General features: G+C 39.7%; 1 protein-coding gene across 2 annotated transcripts in view; it reads right to left on the minus strand.

The window, feature by feature from the left end:
* The window catches only part of EPHA4 (EPH receptor A4), a 134,692-nt gene that overhangs the window by 30,627 nt on the left and 81,989 nt on the right, over positions 1-22,076 (minus strand). For both annotated transcript variants that reach the window (XM_081051111.1, XM_081051112.1), the window contains exons 6-8: positions 4,173-4,297; positions 2,932-3,091; positions 1,604-1,715 (exon numbers count right to left, since the gene is read on the minus strand). In XM_081051111.1, the coding sequence (XP_080907237.1) occupies positions 1,604-1,715; positions 2,932-3,091; positions 4,173-4,297 (397 nt within the window). The remainder of the gene's footprint in view (positions 1-1,603; positions 1,716-2,931; positions 3,092-4,172; positions 4,298-22,076) is intronic.

The raw sequence follows: 22,076 nt of genomic DNA on the forward strand, positions 1-22,076 counted from the left end.
CATATGTATGTTTGCATGTGTGTACGACAGCAACAAGGATGACAGTTTGTGGCAGATTTGACTTCTTCAAGACGGAACTCGCTGCTCTAATCAAACACCTAGTGATAGACTTTGCACCAAAAAGAACCAAGACGATGACAAACGGCGGTGTCCACACACAATGAGGACTTGTTCCAGATAAGGTTAGAGTGACCATAGTGGGTCTCTATGATAGGACATTTTGGAGAGGGCGGGTGGAGACATGGTATTAATAAATCCACGGGACAACTGGGACCATATCCAGGCAAAGTAAGACGTACGGTCATCACCCTAATTATAATGCATCACAAAGTGAGGGAAAGGCATGGTGGCTTGCCCAGGCCAGTGGAAACAGCCGGAGGCATTTTTGTGACATCAGCAAGATCACCAACCAGGAGAGGCAGAGACAGACAGCGTCACAGTGGCCTGAGAGCCCACATGGCTAGTGGGGGTCCTATAGAAGCTCTATCACTAGAGCAGTATAATGCCCTGGGCTATAAAGACATAGTATATAAAGTACTATGTTTTTCTGAGTGTCATTTCCCTCTTCTATAACAAGACATGTTGATATTTAAGAGGATCATTTTGACATCCTCAGATTCTGCTTTTTTTGTGTGTGCCAAAAGCCTCACCTTGTGAAACAGTTGATAGTATAGAGAGTGAAGGTCGGAAAAGGGGCGGACTCTCTCACATGAGACCAAGAAGGCCTAATGTAGGCACATACTGAAGAAGAGAAGCTAGCGCCCCCCCCCCCATTCCTCCACAGGCTCCAGGCAATGTTATAAGTAGACCGAAGCAACAAAAATAAGAAAAACTGGTTCAAACAAATATGCTGCCAAACCATTTTCATTTCTCTTTTCTAGATTGTTTTTCAAGTACCAAGTGAGATGGTAAATAATCTGCTGGTTTAGATTTATTTCCAAGAACAATGCCATATCCACAATGTGCTCAATAGATATTCTCTGAAAGTGTGCTCCTGAGGGAGTAGTGCCCCTTTCTTTGCTTTGGTTACCAGTATTATTAACCAGTTGAAGCATTATTAATTATTAATTCTGATTATTAATCCTGTTGAAGCACCTACTGTGTGCCGTATTATCTACTTTGCCTATCAAAGTTCTCCTGTCAAGAACTCCTTGAGGCAGATACTGTTATCGCTGTTTTATAAAAGGGAAACAAAGATCCAAAGAGGTTAAGGAATACAGCTGACAAAGGGCAAAGCTCACATTTTGGGCCCGAGTTTTATATGGCTTTTTTTTTTGCCTTTGGCAGTAAGTCCAAGCTTATGAGACATATAAATGTAACACCTTACAGCTTAGAGTATCTAGAAATCTCCCATTGGCTTGCTTTTCAGCTTTGTTTCCTGGAATTAGCTGGTCTTTCCAGGCTCTGGGCTGTGAGAGCTGCCAGCAGGGTACAGTAGGCAGCTTCAGGAAGGGTGTGGGGAGATCAAAGCAAAGGGAAAGGGGCTGGTGAATGCCTGTTTAGAATGCTAATCAAAAGCCTCAGCTTTGTGAGGAGGAGACAAAAGTCTCCCTCATAAAAACTGGGAAGGGAGGGGGGTGCAGTGAGTGTCTTAAGTACCTACCTCCTGCTGATGACAAAGGCTGCAATGAGAATGACCACCAGCACCACACTGCCTGAGACGGAGACCAGAAGGACGGTGGAGTTGGCCCCATCACCGATGATCCGGGAAGGCACTGGTAAACACAGTTACACAGGAATCACCTCTGGGAAGGTCCTAAGAGCTAGAACTTCTATGTGGGTTACCAGGGTCAACTTTCTGAAGCCATTTAGAATGCTCACGGCCTCTCTGCCCTTCATGAAGTATTCATGCAACAGCATTTTCTAAGACAGCCTTAATGAGACAAAGGCATCCTTTTTATAATTGTATGAAGAAGTTCAACCAGAAGATTCGTATTAAATCCTATGGTAAACAGTACCACTCCCTGGTTTTTCTTCTTTCCCTTTTTACTCTCAGCCCTAACACATAATGATCTGGTGCATTCTTTAGCGAGAAAGACACTTGGAAATTTCAGAAAGGACAACAGTTCTGACTATTCCTCTGCCTCCCCCCATCCCTACCAAATCTATCAAAAACCTGCCTGTTACTACCCAGCTCAAAAGCCACTTCCTCCATGAAGCCTTCCAGGATAATCCCAATGGATGTCAAACTCCTTCAGATTCAATTCTGGAGTCCTTTTCTTCTGCCTTTTTTTCCCCATTCTTATTTTATTGAATAATTTGAGAATAAAATTCCTTTCTAGAACTGATGTTGAAAATTCTGCTCCATTGTCTCCTTATCAAGTAGGCTCAATTTTGTTTTGTTAATTATGGAGGTGGAGATATCTTATGTAACCTACTCATAGATAGGTATGCCCTCTGTTAACATTTTGATTAAATCAACCAGTTGGCTCAACTCACAATATTGATGGAATTGATATAATTGCCCAAAGGAGCTTTAAAACTGGTCTGACTTGATTTAAAAAAGATTCCTAGAAACAAATAGGAAATTTAAAAAATTGTCCTCGTCTTTAATTTTCCCAGGGAGACACTCCCTATCTTAATGTAAGATAGTTATGCAACTCTCAGTTGGTTTAGCAATCCCATTTTTCATGGTTTATAGAACTCTGAAAACAAGAGAAAAAAAGATGACATTTTTCTTTTTTTTTTAAGACATTTTTCCATCATATGAAAAGGCAGGTCAGAAAACATTATGGAAAAATGCTCTTCTCTAAACAGCATTAAGTTCTCTAAATAACATTAAGTATTCTAAATTACAGACATTGGCCACCTAATTTCAAGCAATGTTCATTGGAACAGAATGTTTGCCTAATCAAAAATTATGTACAACTCCTTGGACCTCACTGTAATGGAATTTGCTCTGGATGGTAAAATAACATCAGATCTTGTTACCTGTGTTGGTTGTGACCTCCAGGGGCTCGCTGAAGTCTCCATAGCCAGCTGCTGTCCTGGCCCGGACATGGAAAACATATGAAGTCAGAGGGTTCAGACCTTTGATATCTGTGTTCCTGGCAGCGGTCCGGACAATTCGATAGCTTCGCTCATTCTGATCCTACATCACAGAAAGAGAAAACGAAGGAAGGTGGCAAAACAAACCTTCCACTTATCCTACACACAATAGTCAAGGAGCCAAGTCAATGTACTCAGAGGTTGAAAAGAAAATGGAGATTGGTAAATTCTCTAACCCCTATATTCTCTTCAATGTTAGAAGTACTTCTGGTACTTCTTAGATGTTGAAAGAAATGCAGAGTCGTGTATGATCATTGTCGACACTGAACATATCCAGATCTTTACACATAATCTTTTTTGAAAGAAACATTAGATTATGGTTGGTGGCTTTTCTCACTCCACACCCAGTAATTTAACAGAAACAACTGTAAGAAAGTCCCTTGTCTTTTTCTACTTTCTGTCTAGAAAATGTCAAAAATGTTTTAATTTGGTTTCAATGAAAAAAAAAATCCTGTCCCTTTTCTGCTTTTAATAAAGAAACTAATAAGTAATTATCTTTAAAAAGAAAGAAAAGACAATTGCTCATTTTCTAGACAACCTTGAATGCAAATAGCTCTCTTCAGAATTCTGTCCTTTAAGAGAGACAAGTTATTTGTAAAAATAATGTCTTTCTATAACTTTAAGAGGCTGCAGAATGTAATTTACCTTCCCTGATTTTTTATTAAAAGTCATCAAAAGCCACACCTTGATTCTGAATGGCAGTAATCTACTGAAATAGATCAGTATTTCCACTTTTCTGAGTTACCCTTGATAGAAGGTTTTTAGAGTAGAACTAGCTATCTTGATTTCCACTACTAGAAAGAAGAAATATGGTTATATCAGAACAGTCCATTTAAAACATTTTTTTTCAAGATAACCAATTTAATACATAAAATTCATAATTGGATTTGATTAGGAAGCAAAATGCATTTGGCTGTGAGATTCACTGGTACTCCAGGATTTATAACTGGCCAAACTAAAGACATCGGTGGGGGGAGGGAAGGAAGGAAGGAAAGAAGAAAGGAAGGAAGGAGGGAAAAAAGAAAGAGAGAGGAAAGGAGAGGGGAGGGGAGGGGAGGGAAGGAGAGGAGAAAGGAAAAGAAAGAAAGAAAAGGAGGGAGGAACCTTGCTCATTCAAGTGATACCTTCTCATAATACTTGACTTCATACTCCAAGATGACCCCATTGGGCCGATCCGGTTCCAGCCAAGCCAGAGCAACGCTATATCTGGTAACTTCTTTAGCCTGGACCAAAGCAATGGATGATGGTGCTATTGGGAAAAAAACAAAAACAAAAGACAGTTTGCTTTAGGGGGAAAAAAAATTAGTGGTATCAATCAATAATTTTATTTTACTTAGAAAAATGAAAAGTGTGAAGGACTGTCTTGTTTTATGCCCAATGCCTATCTCTCTGTTCCCCAGTAAAAAGCATACTGCCAGTTTTAGGGTTCTCTCTAGTATTATTTTGTATATGATTTGTCTTAGAAAAACAACCTCTGAAGTGAAAGCCTGGTAGGTCCACATGCCTGAGCATTACTTCCATAGCACCAGTAACCATTCCCCATAAAAGGCTGTAGGTATAGAGAATGCTATGTGCTTTTCATTTTTTGCAAGCCATGAAAGCCTTTGGAAGATTTCCTTTTAATCCCAGTGAAACTGCATCTCATCCTGCCTCCAAAGTATTGAGTGTCATCTTATTGGTCTTTCATTTTATACAAGCAACAGAATTTGCAACTCTTCCAAGGGCACTAGATGGGAATGCCATAAGGCAAACAATTTACATACTTTCCAATATAAATAAAAGCATTGCTTAATTACAGTGCAAGTTGAACACAACCATGCAAATAATGAAGAACAAAAATAAAGCAACGATAGTCTCTCTGGACATATATAGTGTTCTGCAACAATTTTACAAGAATTGAAATACTGCTTTTGCCTGCTGAGTAGCAAACTTTCTTTCCATGGAGGAAGACACAAAAGCAGTCCTCCACCAGGTGTGTTATCAGGGGTGGGGAGGAGGAACACATTTGAGACTTATGTAACCAGGCTGCCTAATGCTTGCTTCTCCACTGGTGGTCACATCTTCTGCCAGCTGTTATCAAACTCCACTGTGACTGGCAATGGTACAAAGGTGCCATCTCCAAGGAGAGGAGGAAGCAGTCATGAAATCTGCAATCTTATCTAACGAAGCTGCCGCTCGCTCTGCAGAACCAGAGATTAGGGGTCTTCTAAAACTGAATATATATTCTTTTTTGTTACCAAATTATGAAAACGTCAAAAAATGGTCACTGTGGAACAAGAACGTAGCATTGGGTCTTTCTACTGTTCGACACACACACACACACACACACGCGCGCGCGCGCCAAACCCTAACTCAAAGGAAAATAATCTGACACTGAACATGGAATGAGGCTAGCTAGCTGCAAACCCACTTGACCATATCTGACAGGTATACTGATGGCAAGGAAAGCACACACACACACCATAATCGCACAGGGAATCTTCCAGCTGAAGCCAGTCCAGCAGGGAGCATTTCTTGGAGGTGGTCATTTGACGGCCCAGCATCTCTGTTAAGGTTGACTTGAGACAGTCACACACAAACACACTTTCCTACTTCTCCCTCTGTCTTCTCCAAAGCAATTCCAGATTGGATCTCAGGCATAAACACACGTGAAAGACACAGTGTATACACATGTCTTCCATCAAAGGCAACCCTAAGGTTAGTAATGCCAAACTAGATGAACAGAGAGCTGCACGCAGCAGACATATGGAAGCCACTGAACATCTGAAGAAAATGAAAAACGGAAATGTGCTCATTAGCTGTATTATAGCTCCCTTCCCCCAACACCCACACCTCCCTGCCCCACACACACGTTTTCTCTTTCTTTACTGGTTGACACAGAGCCATTGTCCAACAAAATGCAAGGAGTGACTTTCATAAATATAGAGGAAGCAAAGGAGGCTAAGAAGGCTGCCTGGCTGTGAAAAGCCATTTCCCTCCAGGTAATAAATATATTGCCTAACAGAGCACTTTAGCATACACTCCATAAAAAGAGGCTCTTTACACTCTGATGTTCAGGATTGGGAAATGAAATAGAAAAGCAAGGCTGTCAGAAAGAAAGCAGGAGGGAAGAAAATCATAAAGTTATAAAATGAACTTTCTCTCAGCAGTGGTCTGGGTCAGATCGTGATTATCAACAGATTTCTTGGGAAAGGATTGCCTGGTGGCCCTTGGACTGTCCTGATTAACTAAGCCAGTTTCTGTCTAGCTGGGTTATCACTGAACTGCTGCATGTGGGCAATGAATCTGATTACCATTTTAGAAGTTGGAGCAGCAGTGCCCCTGCGCCTATGTAAAGGCAATACGAGCTCAGCCGAAGTGCTCCACAAATTTCAGGCAGAGAGTCCATATGATCGTGTTAATAGACTATTTCTAATGCAGCCCTAGTTGGGAAATTCATATGCCCAAAGGTGAAGACAGACCAACAGAGGGGATGCTGACTCAGTTGTCATAAAAATGGAGAAAAGTGAGGTTCAAGAGGAACGTAGAATAAATAGCTCTAGTTCACACAAAATATTATATTATGTTGCTGTAAAGCCTGAGTTCTTCCTGAACAGATGATTTTCAGATGAGCACTTTTATCAGGCCATAGTGACAACAGCAATCCATGACCAAGTGAGACTGAGACACATACTAAAACAAGCAACTGCATTATAGTGTAACATGGCAGTCATCTCTCCCCCTGGAGAACATCTCACCTTCTGTGGTAAGAAAGATACGGGTTTGGGAAAAGCTGGCCTTTGCCATACTGCCAGTTTGGAGAGAAGAGTCAACTGGCATGTGCTCCACATTATGAGCCACACAAGGGTTCTTCCCTCACCTTTCCTACCAGACTTCCAATACAGCCTCCAACTCTACATCTGGAAGCCATCACCCTACCGTGTGTGACTGCCTGTGGCTTGTTTCCCTAGGTGAAGCTTTTGGCAATGGCATTTCTCAATCATTTCCCTATCCCAGTGGTTCCCAAGCATCAGTCTTCTCATGTCACCCACATAATTAATCACTGCCACATCCCTCTGCAAATTGTACTATGATTTAAGTTATATATATGTAATATGTATATATATATATATTTAAATCGACACACTGTATTATTTTGAAAGGAAATTTCCCATTACTGTATGACTTGCAATAATGGCAGGTAACCATAGAAACGAAAAGAATATCTAATTAAAACAATGCTATCAATATTTGCTGGCCACTTTTGTGAGATTCTCTATACTTTGCCAAAAACAGAGATAAGCCGGTATTAGATCTGAAAAGAAACTAATTTTCACACAGGGCAATTCAGTATTATGTGACATTCCATCTGCGTCTTCCCTAAAAATCACCTCTGATGCCACCAACAGTATGTTTCCACACTTTGGTAAACACTGCCAAACCCTACTTAATGTAGAAATGTTTTGGGCCATGAGCCCCAAATACCCCAGGGTTCTGCTCTTTATTAAGAGAATCAGAAGAGGAGATAATAGACTAATAAAATAACAAATCGAACACTTGCCCCAAATTTATGGTTCAATGGGAGCTTTGATAAATCAATACCTTAATTCAAAAGAGAGCTTCTAATTCATGGTGGGAATTATGGTCAATAGGAAAAGACGAAGCAAAGAAAAGGTACTGCTTGCCTCTCACTTCTCTGATTCACATTCTGAAACCTTATACAGACCTGGTTCTCCAGCAGCACTGACTCGTCCTCTGAGCAAACACTTACTGAGCACCAGTGGAACAAGGCAAAAATGGGGAGGGGCAAGCAAGCTGTATCAGATACAACCCATGCTGTCAAATTAAGTACCGTTTTATTCTTTAGACTCCTTATAAATGAAAACATATATGAAGACATTTTTGTAATAGTCTCACAGAGAAGACATTCTTTAATGTCAACTGGGAGGGCCCATTTTCTAGAACTCAAGAGGAGACAGTTCCTGCAAACCCTCTTTTTGTCCAAGTTCTCTCCTGGCAACTGGGAGAAACAAGAGATGGGTGTTTCCTCATCATACTCCGTCTTGAGACACACAATGCACCTGTTTTAGAGTCAGGGAAAAAGCCAAGAGGAAGCTGAGGTCTGATGTAAGTATCCTCACTGATAGAAAGGGATAAATTAGATGGAAAAGCATTCCTATTTCCTCAAAGTTCTTTCCTAAAAGAGAGGTTTGCTTTAAGGAAAGGTTTGTGCTTCTGGATGTAAGCAGGCATTCTTTAATGGCTAGTATTTTGACATAACACTCAGCAAGAAGAGGCAGTCATGCTAGTTGACTGTAGTATGGTTAGAGAAAGGTGACTGATGCAAAAATCACAAAGACAACAACTACTAAAGGGTAGTTTAAAAAAATAAAAGGTTTGTGATTTAATTCAATTAAGTTCTTAATTTCAAAGTTTTGAAGCAGAATTTTCCATGACCAATAGATATCCACACTTGGCTAGAGAAAGACTGTGACTGACACAAGAAGCCAGAATGGGGAGAAATGCATTATGGGAGGCAGAAAGAACCACGGATGGATTTAGAGGAAGGTTGGGGAGTATGGTCAAGATTTGCAGGGACAAACAGAGAGGCATGGCTGAGCAGAGGTGTACTCTTGCAAATATGATTGGAATTTTCAGGAAATCACTAGCACCCTGGTTCTTGGAGGTCAGACGGTTCATCTAGGACATGAGAAATGAGGTAAATATGAAAGTATATTAGACTGGCATATTTAAAGTATTCTTCACTTCACTAATTTGTTGGGAACAATCAACACATTTAAAAAGGGTTTTGGATAAAATTCCTGGTTTGATGGTTACTAATTGCCATCGTGGGCAAGTCACTAAAATTTTCTCACCTCAGTTCTTCTGTTTGTGAAACAGCTTCCCTTCCAGATACAAGGAAGTCAGCTATTAAAATGTACCTCCCGTAAGGGTAGGGCTTTATCTTGCTCATCTCTATATCCCCACTAAGGTGATGTCTGGCACATAGTGGGTGCTCAATAAATTTGTCAAGTGAATAAAAGTGAAGTGAATGTTAAAATCGATCGAAAATATTCTTTGTAGACAGTAAAAAGATTTCCTAAATACACAGTAGAAGAAGTAAGTCATTCCTAAAACGTTTTTTATCTGCACCTGTTTCAGATGACCTTTTGTGAGTTTGATTTTGCTATTTAGGTTCACCAAGATATTGACAATTAGGAGGGAAGCAAATGACGACTCTAATTATAAATGGAGTCTATTTTCTAAGGGATATGTGATGCTTCTGAATTTTTTTTTGAACACACAACCTGTAAAATGTCATTCAAATTGTAAGTTAACATTAAAACCAGTTTTCACTGCACCTGTTACAGGCAGCATTTGAGGCAGTGCACTTTTGGTTGATGAAGGTGCTGACCATCTACTCAGTATTTCTCCTCTGTATCTGAAGGGCATATGCAAATAGTTCGCTTGATTTCCTAACCACAAAGGTGCAAAGGTGTTGAGACTCCTCCCCCAAATCATAATCTTAAATCCAGAAAGAGCCATAAGCATACCCCTTGCTTTATAACTCTGTGATATCCAGAGTTATCTCCAAAGATACACTCGTGTAAGCAAAGTGACTGCCAGGAGAGGCCATCAGCTACTGCTGCAACCCCTGAAACCCCACCAATAGGACATCATTGTTGAAGTATCAGAGTCGTAAAAGACCCCTCGATAGTCAGGGGAAAGGAGGCAAGATTAAGCATGTGGAACAGACTCTGTCTCCATACATCTATCGGAAACAAGTAAAATATCATTGTTTTTAATGATGGAGCAAAAACCAAAAGGAAAAATTCACCAAAGCTTGGAGGTTGAATGATCTGAGCTTTCTACTAGGAAGCCAAGATAAATCCCCTTCCCCCCAAATCATTCTGTATTCAAAATTCCCTGAGAAACTGAGAATACTTGCTAAATCAAAACCCCATTTGCTATGTACCTGTGGTTCCATTTGGTTTAAGAGCAGACCACAATGCATCCAGAAGGCACATGTGGGTTTTATCTCTGTGTGTGTTTTTGATAAACAGAAACAGCACAGATTAGGGGCTGGATCATGACTCTCTAACAGTGGTACGTTTCACAACGAAGAATTATAGGAGATGCTTTGATGTCAAACAGAGGTGGTTCCTTTTAAGAAAATGGTAAATTTAACTTTCTTTGGTTCAAAGCTCAGCAGTTCTCCTTGCTCCCCACCTACGTGAATGCTGCAATTTTCTTTTATTCACTTCCTCAATGACTTGCCATTAAACACCTACAAGTCATTTTACTGCAGCAGTTTGGTATTTGTAACACTCAAATAGGATAGAGAAGAGAAAAGGAGATATGGAGAAAAGAAAGGGAGGACGAATTCACTACAAACCTTCACTTTGTGGACTACAAAACTGTCGTCTTGGGTCCAGAATCACAAGCCATGAATCAAAAACAGTTTGGGGGAATTTAAAGCGGGCGGGGGTGGGGAGCTGAAACAGATCAGCTGCGTTTCACTACTGGCTCAAATTAGGAGGTCAGGTCGGAGGGAGTAAGGCAGAAAATAAACAGATGCAAATAAAGGTCTCCAACCTGTGGGCAAGGAAGAGTGAAAAAATCCTTTATGAAAGTTAAGAAACCTAAAGTGTGGATGTCAGTGATACCCAGTGCCCAGTGTTTGGAGGAAAAATGACTTCTTATCTACAGCAAGATTACAGGTGCCTCCCCTGGACCTGAATTTAAAGAGATGATGTTTACTCAAGGGGACTTTTACTGATAGGAAAAACAAATCTACAGTTTATACATCTCTCTGCTTCATGCAAATACCCTATTTAAATTTAATTACTTGGCGCTTAAGGTGGTTTTTGTTCCCCCTTTTTTTCTCATTTCAACGCCACAGTTCTGATTTGCTCTTTATCAAAGGTTTGTGCGTTTTAAAATGCTGTCAAGCATCAAAATTAAATGCTTCAGAGCACTAATGATATCCTTGTGATGAAGGGTTTTGCCGTCACGAAGATGCGAACCTCTGGAGCTAATATAGCTTTCTTCTACATCCCACCAAATGGAGGGAAGGGTTTCCCTGAGCTTTGCACTAACCTATGGCACCAAACAACACTGAGCACATCTTTTTGTTTGTCTTCACAATTATCACTGCAGTATTTTGCAGTACTGCACCGTGTACAGAGGGCTTTCTTGTACTCATGATCTCAGTTGCACTGCATTCAATGAGCTGGGTAGCCCTCTGCTATTTTCTAGGTAAAAATCATTAAAAGGCTCAAGCCCCTTCCACTCTCCTTGGCTACATCACTGATGTCAGAACTCAGCCCTGCATCACCCCATAGCTTCCGGGGGCTGTGTCAGTAAGCATCTAAGCACATTTTCTCATAGTTGAGAAGTGAAATTGTTTTTAAAACAAATCAACCAATCAACAAACAAAGGTATAGAAAAACTCAATTATTCCAAAATTGATACGGAATTATTTTCCTTCAACAAAAGGCCTAGAACAAAATTCTTAATTAAAACCTTTGGAAGACTCTGAATTCAATGGAGTTCATTTATATTTAAATAGGAAAAGAGTAATATTAATTAAGTTTATACTTAGAATGTATGAGGGATGCATTTTTTTTTTCCATAAGGTGATTTCCAAGGTCAGTACATACAAAGTCTATTTCAAACAAATACTATAAAATAAAGCAGGGCACAGTAACACCAAAAGATACAATAGACCCATGTTCCCCATGCCTTTCAGAATCTGATTTTGGGACAATAATGATGCTTTAACTAAGTGATTCAAGAGTAAGACTTTACAAAGCATTTAAATGAGACTCTTTTTCTAATTATTTTCCCTGAGAAATGGTTGGCAGATTATTTTAGACAAACCTTTTATAGAGAACTCTTAACCACATTTTAAAGAATGGAATGTGGTTAAAGCTGTTGTTAGCCTTTACATTAAGTGTGTGCATAGGAAGTTGAAGGTGTTGGAACTGGCCTCTGTGGCTAACTGTCCAAAGACGTGAGTTCCCCTCCCATAAATGACTGCTTGGGATGGAACTGCTCAGACCAGGACTACATTTCCCAGACTGCTTTGCATGTAGTCTCATTCTGGGCCATGAAATGTGGGTAGGAGTGATTACTCCTGTTCTAAACCTGATACATAATAACAGCACCCTTGGGACCCACCATCCTTTCTAACCTACAATCTGCCAGCTGGATGTTGGTGCTCAGGCTCATGTTGGAAGCTCCCCCTCATGCAATACCACAACTGGATGCAAGTTGATCAATAAATAATTTTCTAGGTAAAAACCAAAAAAAACAAAAAAACAAAAAAACATTTTCACATAATAACTAACTAAAATAAAGCATAGTAGTACTGCAGCCTATAGAAGACTGAGCTATGGTTTAAAGCTGCCTGAATTGCCTTTAGTTTCCTTCTTGAAAATTCCAGCTCCTGGGCAAGCGCAGTGAGCAGATACCCATTCTTTTGTGAGACACTGGTGAGTGCGGCCCTGGGGCCAGCAATGCTGGGAACACACTGTGCAGCTTTGCAGGGACACAACACAATCACAGCCACAGGTCTTCCCACTTTCCCACACGAAGGTATTCAGCAGAATCACACAACACTGTGCTAAAAGATTTAGCTAAGCTTGTTTTAATGTTAAGCGGGCAAAGACAGTGGGAGTCTCAAAATGGCTTGGTTGAGTTTTCTTTTTAGAAAAGTGTTGGTATCGTCTTCATTGCATAGGTAACAGCTTACACAGTTGAAGATTGGGGCCACGTGAATCAGAGCTAAACAGAGAAGACTGAGCAGAAATAGCATCTTTCTGCCAGGTACTTTCACACAGTTAACATCATTTAATCTTTGCAACTCTCTGAAGTAGTTATAATTATCACCTTTGACTTCATATTTGGAAACACATGCAGCACAAAGAAATTAAATACTTTGACCAAAGCTATAAAACGAGATTTTTAAACCCAAGTCTGTCTGACTCATACGGAAATATATGATCCTCTCTCATACATCACATGCCTGTAACAACACACACACTGAACTAGTACTTATTGAGTAACTACTGTGTGCCAAGCATTGTTGGAAATCTCTTGCATGGATGAATTCATAGAATCCTCACATAAACCGTAGGAGGCAGATACTATTATTATTCCCCATTTATATGTCAGGAAAATAAGGTACAAAGAGTTTGAATAACTTGCCCCAAGTTACAGCTTAGAAGTGGTGAATTAAAAAGTCATGTGTAGAGGCCACATTTTCAACCACTGATCTACAGAAAGCCTCGATCTAGTTTTTCCCTTCCTTTCACTGGTAAGAAATCAGAGACTTGAAGGTTAAATGGCTTGGTCTCCAACAGCAGCATTAGTAACAGAGCAAATCTTGGGCCTGCCATGGGTTAGGTACAGGGCTTTCTATGTGCATTGCTGGTTGCCGGCCACCCAGAGGTCCATTAGTTATGATCCTTGTTCACAAAGCTGAAAGCTTTTCATGATGAGTCACCTCATATTAGAACTACCTACAGAGCTAAGAAGAGAGTCATCTGAAACCGACAAATTCAATTGCAAAATACAATAATAGTCATTGGAGTTAGGGAAGGGGTAGGAGGTACAAAACAAGCTTCTGGAAGGTTGGCAATGTTACATTCTTTAACCCGGCGGATGTCACACAGGTGTTTGCTTTGCCGAGATTCACTGACTACACATTTGAGCTTTGTTCATGTTTCTGTATGTGTATATGTTTCACAATGAAAAGGTTAAAAACAAATATTAACTAACTAAAATAAATAAAGTTATTTTAGTAAGACCCATCCAAAATCTTTAATTAACCCCCTGGGTAGACATCTAAAGGTGTCATGAAAGATCTAAGTTTTTGCAAATTAGTACTTTAATTATTAGGTTGGTGCAAAAGTAATTGCGGTTTAAAAGGTTAAAAAGAATTGCAAATATGGCAATTACTTGTGCACCAACCTAATATTTAAAAAAAAACCTATTTTTGGTAACTATTTAATCATTGTGCTGAATACCTGAGCTGTACAGCAATCACTGCTCTCTGCAGTAAAGCAAATCTATTACTTAAATGCCTGTCTTAGCTTTAAAAATAGCTACTATTTTTAATTAGCATTACTACATGCACAGCTATAGCATTTGCCGTAGAATTACAAGCGAGTGACAGTTCATCTGAAAACCAAAACCCTGGTGCCCCAGAATTCACTGGGAATGACTTAGGCAGCACCCAACTGTCTCTGATGCAGTTCAAATGTGTCTTCTGTTTCGTCTGAGAGCTGCTTGTTTTGCGTTCTATTTGCTTGCTAAGAAATTTGTTGGCAGGTTCTGACAAGGGTAGCCCAACACTTGCCAACAAAAACATGGTAGGATCCAGTGTGTATTTCCTGTTAAGTAAGAACGCCAGTTCCAGGCAAACAGGAAAACAAGTCTTTCCAAGGGAAGGCAATTTATAAGAATTTGCCTGAGCAAGACAACTGTTGTAAGATAAGAAAATGGGGCAAAGACAGCAGCAACAGAAAAATTAAACACTTTTTTTTCTCTGAATGCCTCGAGGAAAATGCATCTTCTCATTTCGCCTCTGTTCATTGAAAAGTATCTAGTATAAACTCTTAATTGACATTATTTTATATGTGTCTTGGTTAGACAGGAGGAAGCTGCCTGGGCACAGGGAGCCCTTCCATGATCAATAATGCCCTCCAAAATTAATCTAGAATATGGAGGATGGTATAAAGGAAAGGGTCTCTTCTGAGCAGAAATACAGCAGAGTGGAAAAGGATTAGCAGCTGTGAATCAAGGCTTCTGTTCTTTTGCTGTCAACTCCACTGGAGAGCTGCAGGCATTCCAAACCTGGAAAATCAAAGCTGTGCTGTGGGCCTCAGGTTCTCTTTGTTACTCAGACAGCTGCTAATCGTCCTGCTGTGTGAGGAACGGTGAGACAATGCTGCAACATTTAGCTTTCTGACATCCAAGGCTTCTAGATCAGTCCCCAATTAAAGATGTATTAATCACAAAGACTCTAAAAGCCCAGATGATAGATGCGCCCAGTAAATCTTTGCTCTCTCCTTTCACTTTCCCCACTCAGTTTTCTACATTTACAGGCAGAAATGCTTAAAAGCCTGCTCCAGAAACGGACCAATAAAAAGCCATGTTCATTACTTTATATCAGATGCTTGACAATTTTCTACCCCTGAAAAGCCTTTCTGAAAAGAGGTAAGGCATTGATCATTCTCCTAAAAGAGCCTGTCTGCTTCAAGAAAGAGATCCACTGTGGCTGTTGTTATCTTTACTTTTTAAGTGTGATAACTGATTCAGGAATGTGTTTTTGCCACTTGCTACAGGGAAATCCCAATCATCTGTGTAGTTAAAACAAAAAACGCCATTAGATAAACCTAGGAAACTTCACGGGACAAAATATTAATAATACTCGTACTACCAATAATCTCCTCCAAGTTGGATCAGGTCACCCTGAGGTGATGGCCCCAAGTGAGAGTGAATAATAAATGGTAGCTCATTCTGGATTGACACACCTGGAACAACAGAAAAGTGTATAGTTGGATGAAGACTCTTAAATTCCATGCTTTCTAATTTATGTTAATAAAAAAGTTTCAAAGTTACTTTTTCACATTGGTCTCCATTTCACAAGGGCACTGAAAACGGCCTTATTAAGTCCTCCATCAAAGAGTATCATCCATAACTTATTCAGAGCTGTGAATAAGTGACCTGGTAACCAACCCCAAAACAAACACAGAAAAAAATAAGAAAATAAAAGCAGATTGCCTGACTGATATTATCATAGAGTCCCAGAATCCAATTTTCTTTTTTCTTCCTTACATATAATTTTCAAAGGAGGCATCTAATCACTCTGATACAAAATGAAGAGAAATGTCTCAACACATGATGCTTCTGTAACCTCACAAAGGCAGCATTAGCCATTCCGAGTTATTGGAAATCTTTTGAAATTAGATTCCTATTTTTCATTTCTGAGGCTAATGGAACCCATGAGACACAAGAACAATATTTGCAAGGTGCCAGGGTGGTACCAGCTCAAGGTGCTGAGTTCCTTGGCTTTCAGTGGAGTCTGGTTATATCATGAATAACTCCTTCCCCACCCATCACCATCACAGGGACGGTCCACCATCCTCCAAACTGAAAGACTAGAAGTCAATTAGTGTCACTTATGATGTGAACACCTGTCTACTAAGACCTGGACAGAGACCAATTCCATTATAATAGCCACTCAATGGCTGCCAGATGGTCAGGCCTTGGACCACTTAGGATGTCATCCAGATTCAAGGAGGTGACCTAAAGACAGTAAGGTCTAGAGTCCCATTAGTCATCTCCTGAGTCACCCAATTCCCCATCACACATACAGCTGGAACAGGATACCTATTTTTCCTAATGGTTATTTTAAAAGACTACATGAGCTGCCCCCCAAAAAGTCATAGTGACCAAAAATTGAGGATATATAAACTCCTTAAATAATAGGCATTTTCGTCATCCATTGTTATTTTTCTCTGAAACTACTTTTTAGTAACTTATCTTTGTTTCTCTTATTTCATTTTGAAATGCATAGGCAGAAAAGAGGGGGATAACACAAATGATAAATATCTGTCAAAGAATAAACTGGAATATGAAATGATAGGCTACAGATGATCACTGGCAGAGTGAAATGGGCAGAGGAAATATTTCAATACAATTTTAGTTGCAAATCTGTGTTCTATGCTACTCAGAATTTTTCCCAGTCCAAATGTTGCTTGGCTTAAAGAATAATGACTAAATGTTGAGAGGTAATAGCCATGTATGATAAAGTAGAATGTTACAAGTGGAAGAGAGAGAAGGAAAGAAGGAAAAAGGAAAGAAAAAGAAAGAGAGGGAAGGAAGGAAGGAAAAAATAGAGAAAGGAAGGAAGATAACCGAGTGGGGGAAGAAGCACTTGAGACTCTCCATTTTAATCCCAGATTGGTTTCACTGCCTAGAAGTCTGGGCAAGTTCTGAACACAACGTATCAAAATATTCAGGGGACAACATCCATTAACCATAGAATGTTGAGGAGCTGGTATTTCATACCTAAGGAAGTCTTCTTTTTATTTGTAGCCAAATGTTTCCTGTCCAGTTTCTTGCTTGCTACTTAGAAAAGCACAAAGAACTAACTGGTAAGTGGAGCGAAGAGATATAGAGACCTTTGGGTTAAATTACAACCAGCACATTTTGAAAATACTTTATATACAAATGGTCACCACATGCTATGCTCTCAAAAAAAAAATGTGGCCATGAAATGATATTCTTGCAGCCCTCATATTTGAAACTCTATCTTTTTGGCAATTCTCTTAAAAGCTATGATAAAGTTTAGGGAAAAGAGCATAATTTATGAGAAGGGATTTTAAGCTTGGGAATTTGCAACCATAGGATTAATTTTTTTTTTTTTTGGAGTATCAGCCAGATACATAAATTATATGTGCCTGATAGTTTAAACTCCTACAGGCAGTCTATGATGGGGGCTGAAACAACAGCTATTAAATTTTAAAATATTAAGACCAATAGATGTCTCCAACTGGATCTGTGCTGGAGAATTCAAGATGACTTTTGTGATCATAAAGAATAACAAAGAATAACAAAGAATGTATTAGGAAAGCTTTAACTTTTCAGGACATGAATTCTTTTCTTTTCTTTTCTTTTCTTTTCTTTTCTTTTCTTTTCTTTTCTTTTCTGTTCTTTTCTTTCTTTTCTTTTCGTTAACTAGGTGGTTCACAACATCTCACTAGGGCCTCTTTTTAACACAACTTGCTGAAGTGTGAAATTCAGTATTACTGGCTCTACCCAGGAGTCAATCTGTAAATACCGGAAGGACCTCATTAGAACAACATCTCATCCCAACATCCCAGCATGGTCTCTAAGAAAGACATCAGAGCAGGGCTCCAGCACACTATGGGCAGTTTTGGGCAAGTATTTCATGTTTGTTCTGAAATTGGAAGGGAGGAAGAGGTAGAGAGAAAGAGAAAACATCCACCATCCAAAGAACACATACAGTTAAAGTTATACCCTTGAAGAGTTAAAGGACTTCTCATCTATCATTCTCCCCAAACAATACATTTTATATTATATAAAGATTCCTTAACTATATTGCCCACCTCTTAGAGCCACACCTAAATTAGTCAACTACTTGGCCTCCGTGTCTACAATGAGGGATCCAAACACGTGTGCTTTTTAAAGTCTATGACCATTGTTTCTGGTTACAAAAAGACACTCTTAATTTTCACAGGATGATATATCTGTACTCCTGGCTTTCAGTGGAAAACAAAGCAACAAGAATCCTGATTACCTACATGGGTGACAGTCCCACCCCTATTTTAAATGGTGAGAAATGAGATGATAATAGAGCCAAGAACTCCCAAGCCTCCAAAAGCATCCCACTAGAAAGTTTCTTAAAATCATGCTCTTCCAGAGCCCTGTAGGACCAGGATCACTCAGTGAAATTCAACGCAAGCAAGGACCAGCAATTTGGAGTTTAAATCTTAGGATCACCTGCAATTTGGGGATTAAAAAAAAAGGCCTTCATTGTCTTGGAGAGTGGAAGGAAGACTTGATTAAGCTCTCAGCCTGTTGCATATTCAAAATCTCGGCCTGTTTGTATGTTGTGACCCTGGCTTTGATAGAGAAACATGGAGAAATCTGTGCTCTCATCTACCTCACACTTATGCTCAAAATACACAACTATTATGCTAAAAAAAAAAAAAATAGGGTTGATTCAGGAGGCAGATTTATAGCTTGCAGTATGTTATCTAGACAACGCCAACTCTCCAGGGAGCCATTGTGGATTTGCCCCTTTCAGTGCTTGTTCTAATGGATGGATCTTGTCCCAAGCTTTCTACACACAGTGAAACTGTTGGTGGCAGATACCAATTTGGCACCCACTGAGAAGTTGAAGCTACACATTTAAGTCTTGTTTGTATGCACTTGTCACCAACAAAAGGTTCCTAGATAAGAATTTTCTTTTTAAATTATCTACCCACCGTCTTCATCACAGGGGCTTTTTTTGACAGTGAGGATCAAACTGCCTGCAAAATTCATGTATAAGTACAGGTTAACATTTGAAAGATGCCAGACTAAAAGGAGTGCTCCGCCCTTCCTCGTTTTCTCTCTCCCCTCTCCTTCCAAGAGCCACAGCAAAATAAGTATTTCTAATCATTGTCATTTTACCCATAAGATACTTGACACAGATTATGTTTTAGAAAGTAGCCCTTCTGCTTTATCATGACAGAAAACAAAACATGGTTCAGGAGAGCCACAGTAGAATTCCATTCGAGTGGGCTGGCCAATTTATCAGAACAGAGAAAGGAATTGAAGACAAGAGTTGTTTCTTTGGCCATGTGTCTATATTGGCAGCCATTTTGCTGACTGTTCAGCCAGATTCCCACCGCACTCTGTGTACTGACTTTCACGTGTGGGACCAAATATTTAGTGACATTTCCCAATGAAAGCCCCAATGTTCACTAGGCAAGAGACCACACTGATGTCTGGCACCGTCTCTCTCTTTCTGTTATTTCAGTTTTGGGGCAGGCTATATGAACTTTTTCATTCTTCTGGCACGGGCAATAATGGAAAATGTGTGTGCGTGCACATGCGCATGCACGCATGCACATTGGGGGCAATGGGTAGACACCAGGGGAAAACTCCTTTAAAAAGCAAGAGATTTTTAATACTGGTGGACAGAGCTAAGTCTTGCTTATCTTGACAGATTAAAATGTAAAACCAAAAAACCACTCACAAGTCTTTACAAGACAACATAGGAATGCTCTCTTATTGTATACCCACATGAAAACAGCACAGGAACGCTGAGATTTGGAGAAAGCTCTGTATATTGGAGTGACATGGACAGGCATTTTAATTAGTTCCTGTAGATTTAAGATCTCTCAATGCAAGATTAGTCCTGCAGCATGGCTGTTGGTTTTCCTGGTGTTTCAAGGGGAAAAAAAAACCTCTTTAAAGCTATCAGTAGGGGGTTAATGGAAGCTTTGATAAAGTTTCTCTGGATCTTTTTATTGATGCTCAATTGCAAACTGAAATTAGAGTCCCTTCTGGCTCCTCTGAGGAGACAGTAATTAATTTAGCCAGTTGGAGTGACAACTGGACAATTCAGGAGCCCATATGAAACCTCTGCTTGCCCTGCACTGTTCATTCCTCATGTCAGGCTGGCACTTATTTTTCACATCCCTTGATGGCTTCTCCAGAGAGTGTAAAAGTTGGCAGTAGTATTCAAAGTAACAAGCCACAACTCTGAGAAATAAAAAACAAATCAGAATTAGACTGTCAAGGGTTTAGAGTGAATGCTACTGAATGGATTTCCCTTCTCACAAACGAACATGTGTGCATATTTATGCAGGAGTGAAGGGAAAGGAGTCAGGAAAAAATAGTGTTCTCAGTCCTGGGTATATAAATAAAACTTTCATTTTCCTAGAGTGAAATATTCACATCTTAAAAAAAGTGCAACCCATTTTTTACTTATATGCAATAATTACCAGTAGGCTCTATAGACATTTGTCTATGCTGCTCAGTCAGCCTTGACGCTGGATAATTTAGTGGGCTCTTTTGGAAGGCTTTTGTTTTTTCTCCTCACCAGGACTGGTGGCACCCACCCTGAATACAAATTCATGGACCCTGGCGCCACACTCCAGAGGCTATCCTGTTGTATGACTACAGGTTTTTTATTCTTAATTATGATCATAATTAGTGAGTATGTGCAATAATTATAGGGGTGGCAACAATATTCCATAAATACGAAATCATTTTATGTATAAAGTTAGATCAAGAGACAGTTCCCTTAAAAACCAAGGTACTGCATGTTTCTAAAATGTACATTTCCTAGTCATTACGAATGAAACCAGGAGCCCATGGCTGGATCAGAGCTGTCAATGAGAAAAGCGCAGCCTACTACTGGCTTCTCTGAAGCTCCATGTGTGCTTCTTCAGGTACAGAAAGGACTTTCGAATTGGCTTCCACTGTAGAGAGAGATCCCAACAATTACATACCGACTACAGTTGGCCCTTGAACAATGTGGGATTAGGGGGCTGACACCCCTGCAGTCCAAGCTCCAGGTATAACTTTTGACTCGCCCAAAACTTAGCTAATAGCCTACCGGTGACTGGAATCCTTACTGATAACATAAACAGTTGATTAATACATATTTTGTATGTGGCATACATTAATACTGTATTCTTACAATAAAGTAAGCTACAGACAAGAAAATGTCATTAAGAAAAAGCACATTTACAGTCCTTATTGAAGAAAAATTCGCGTAGTAGTGGACCTGTGCAGTTCAAACCCCAGTTGTTTGAGGGTCAAGTGCTCTGAGAAGGCGCAAACAACTTTTCAGCAAAATTTCTCAGTGGAATTACTTTACAATTTGTTTGGAAGAGTTTAAAATATGTCTCTAGAAAGATTTCTGACTTAAGTAAGCGATTTCGCTAGTTTCATGGCCTGTTTGTTTCCTTTCAAATTCCGAGGAGTAATTTAAAAAAAAATAACATGATTTACTCGAGATCAAAAGCAAACCAGAGAGTTTCATTATAAAGGAAGTTGGAACCATAGAGCTCTTCCATAACCCTAGCTCCTCCCATAACCTCCCCCGCCCCCACACTGACTGATCCTGTTTCCTTCCAGTTCCAGCTCCTCTTTGTCACTATCTAGAAGACAGGTAGCAATTATACCCAGTGGGGATGAGAATTCCCACTGTTCTCCATTATCTCACTCAAATAACATAATATGTCTAATTAAAAGATGGCAGAGAAAGAGAGAATGGGGACTTACCAGTTGAGTAATAAAAGACAGTATGCCTCTTGTACTTAGTTATTTTCTTTTCTCTATGGATTATTTTGGTTTTATGAAATTTATCACTACTTGACAAAGAGTTCATTGGTTGTTTCCACTGTAAATAAATGTGTTAATCAACAAACAAGGAATGAGCCTCGACTACATGCTGTGTGGTGGTATCCTGTCCCTTTATTGTTGGTGTGGTATTTTCTGGGAGTCTTTTTAAT

The sequence above is a fragment of the Rhinolophus hipposideros genome (genome assembly GCF_964194185.1).
Source record: "Rhinolophus hipposideros genome assembly, chromosome: 6".
NCBI lineage: Eukaryota > Metazoa > Chordata > Mammalia > Chiroptera > Rhinolophidae > Rhinolophus > Rhinolophus hipposideros.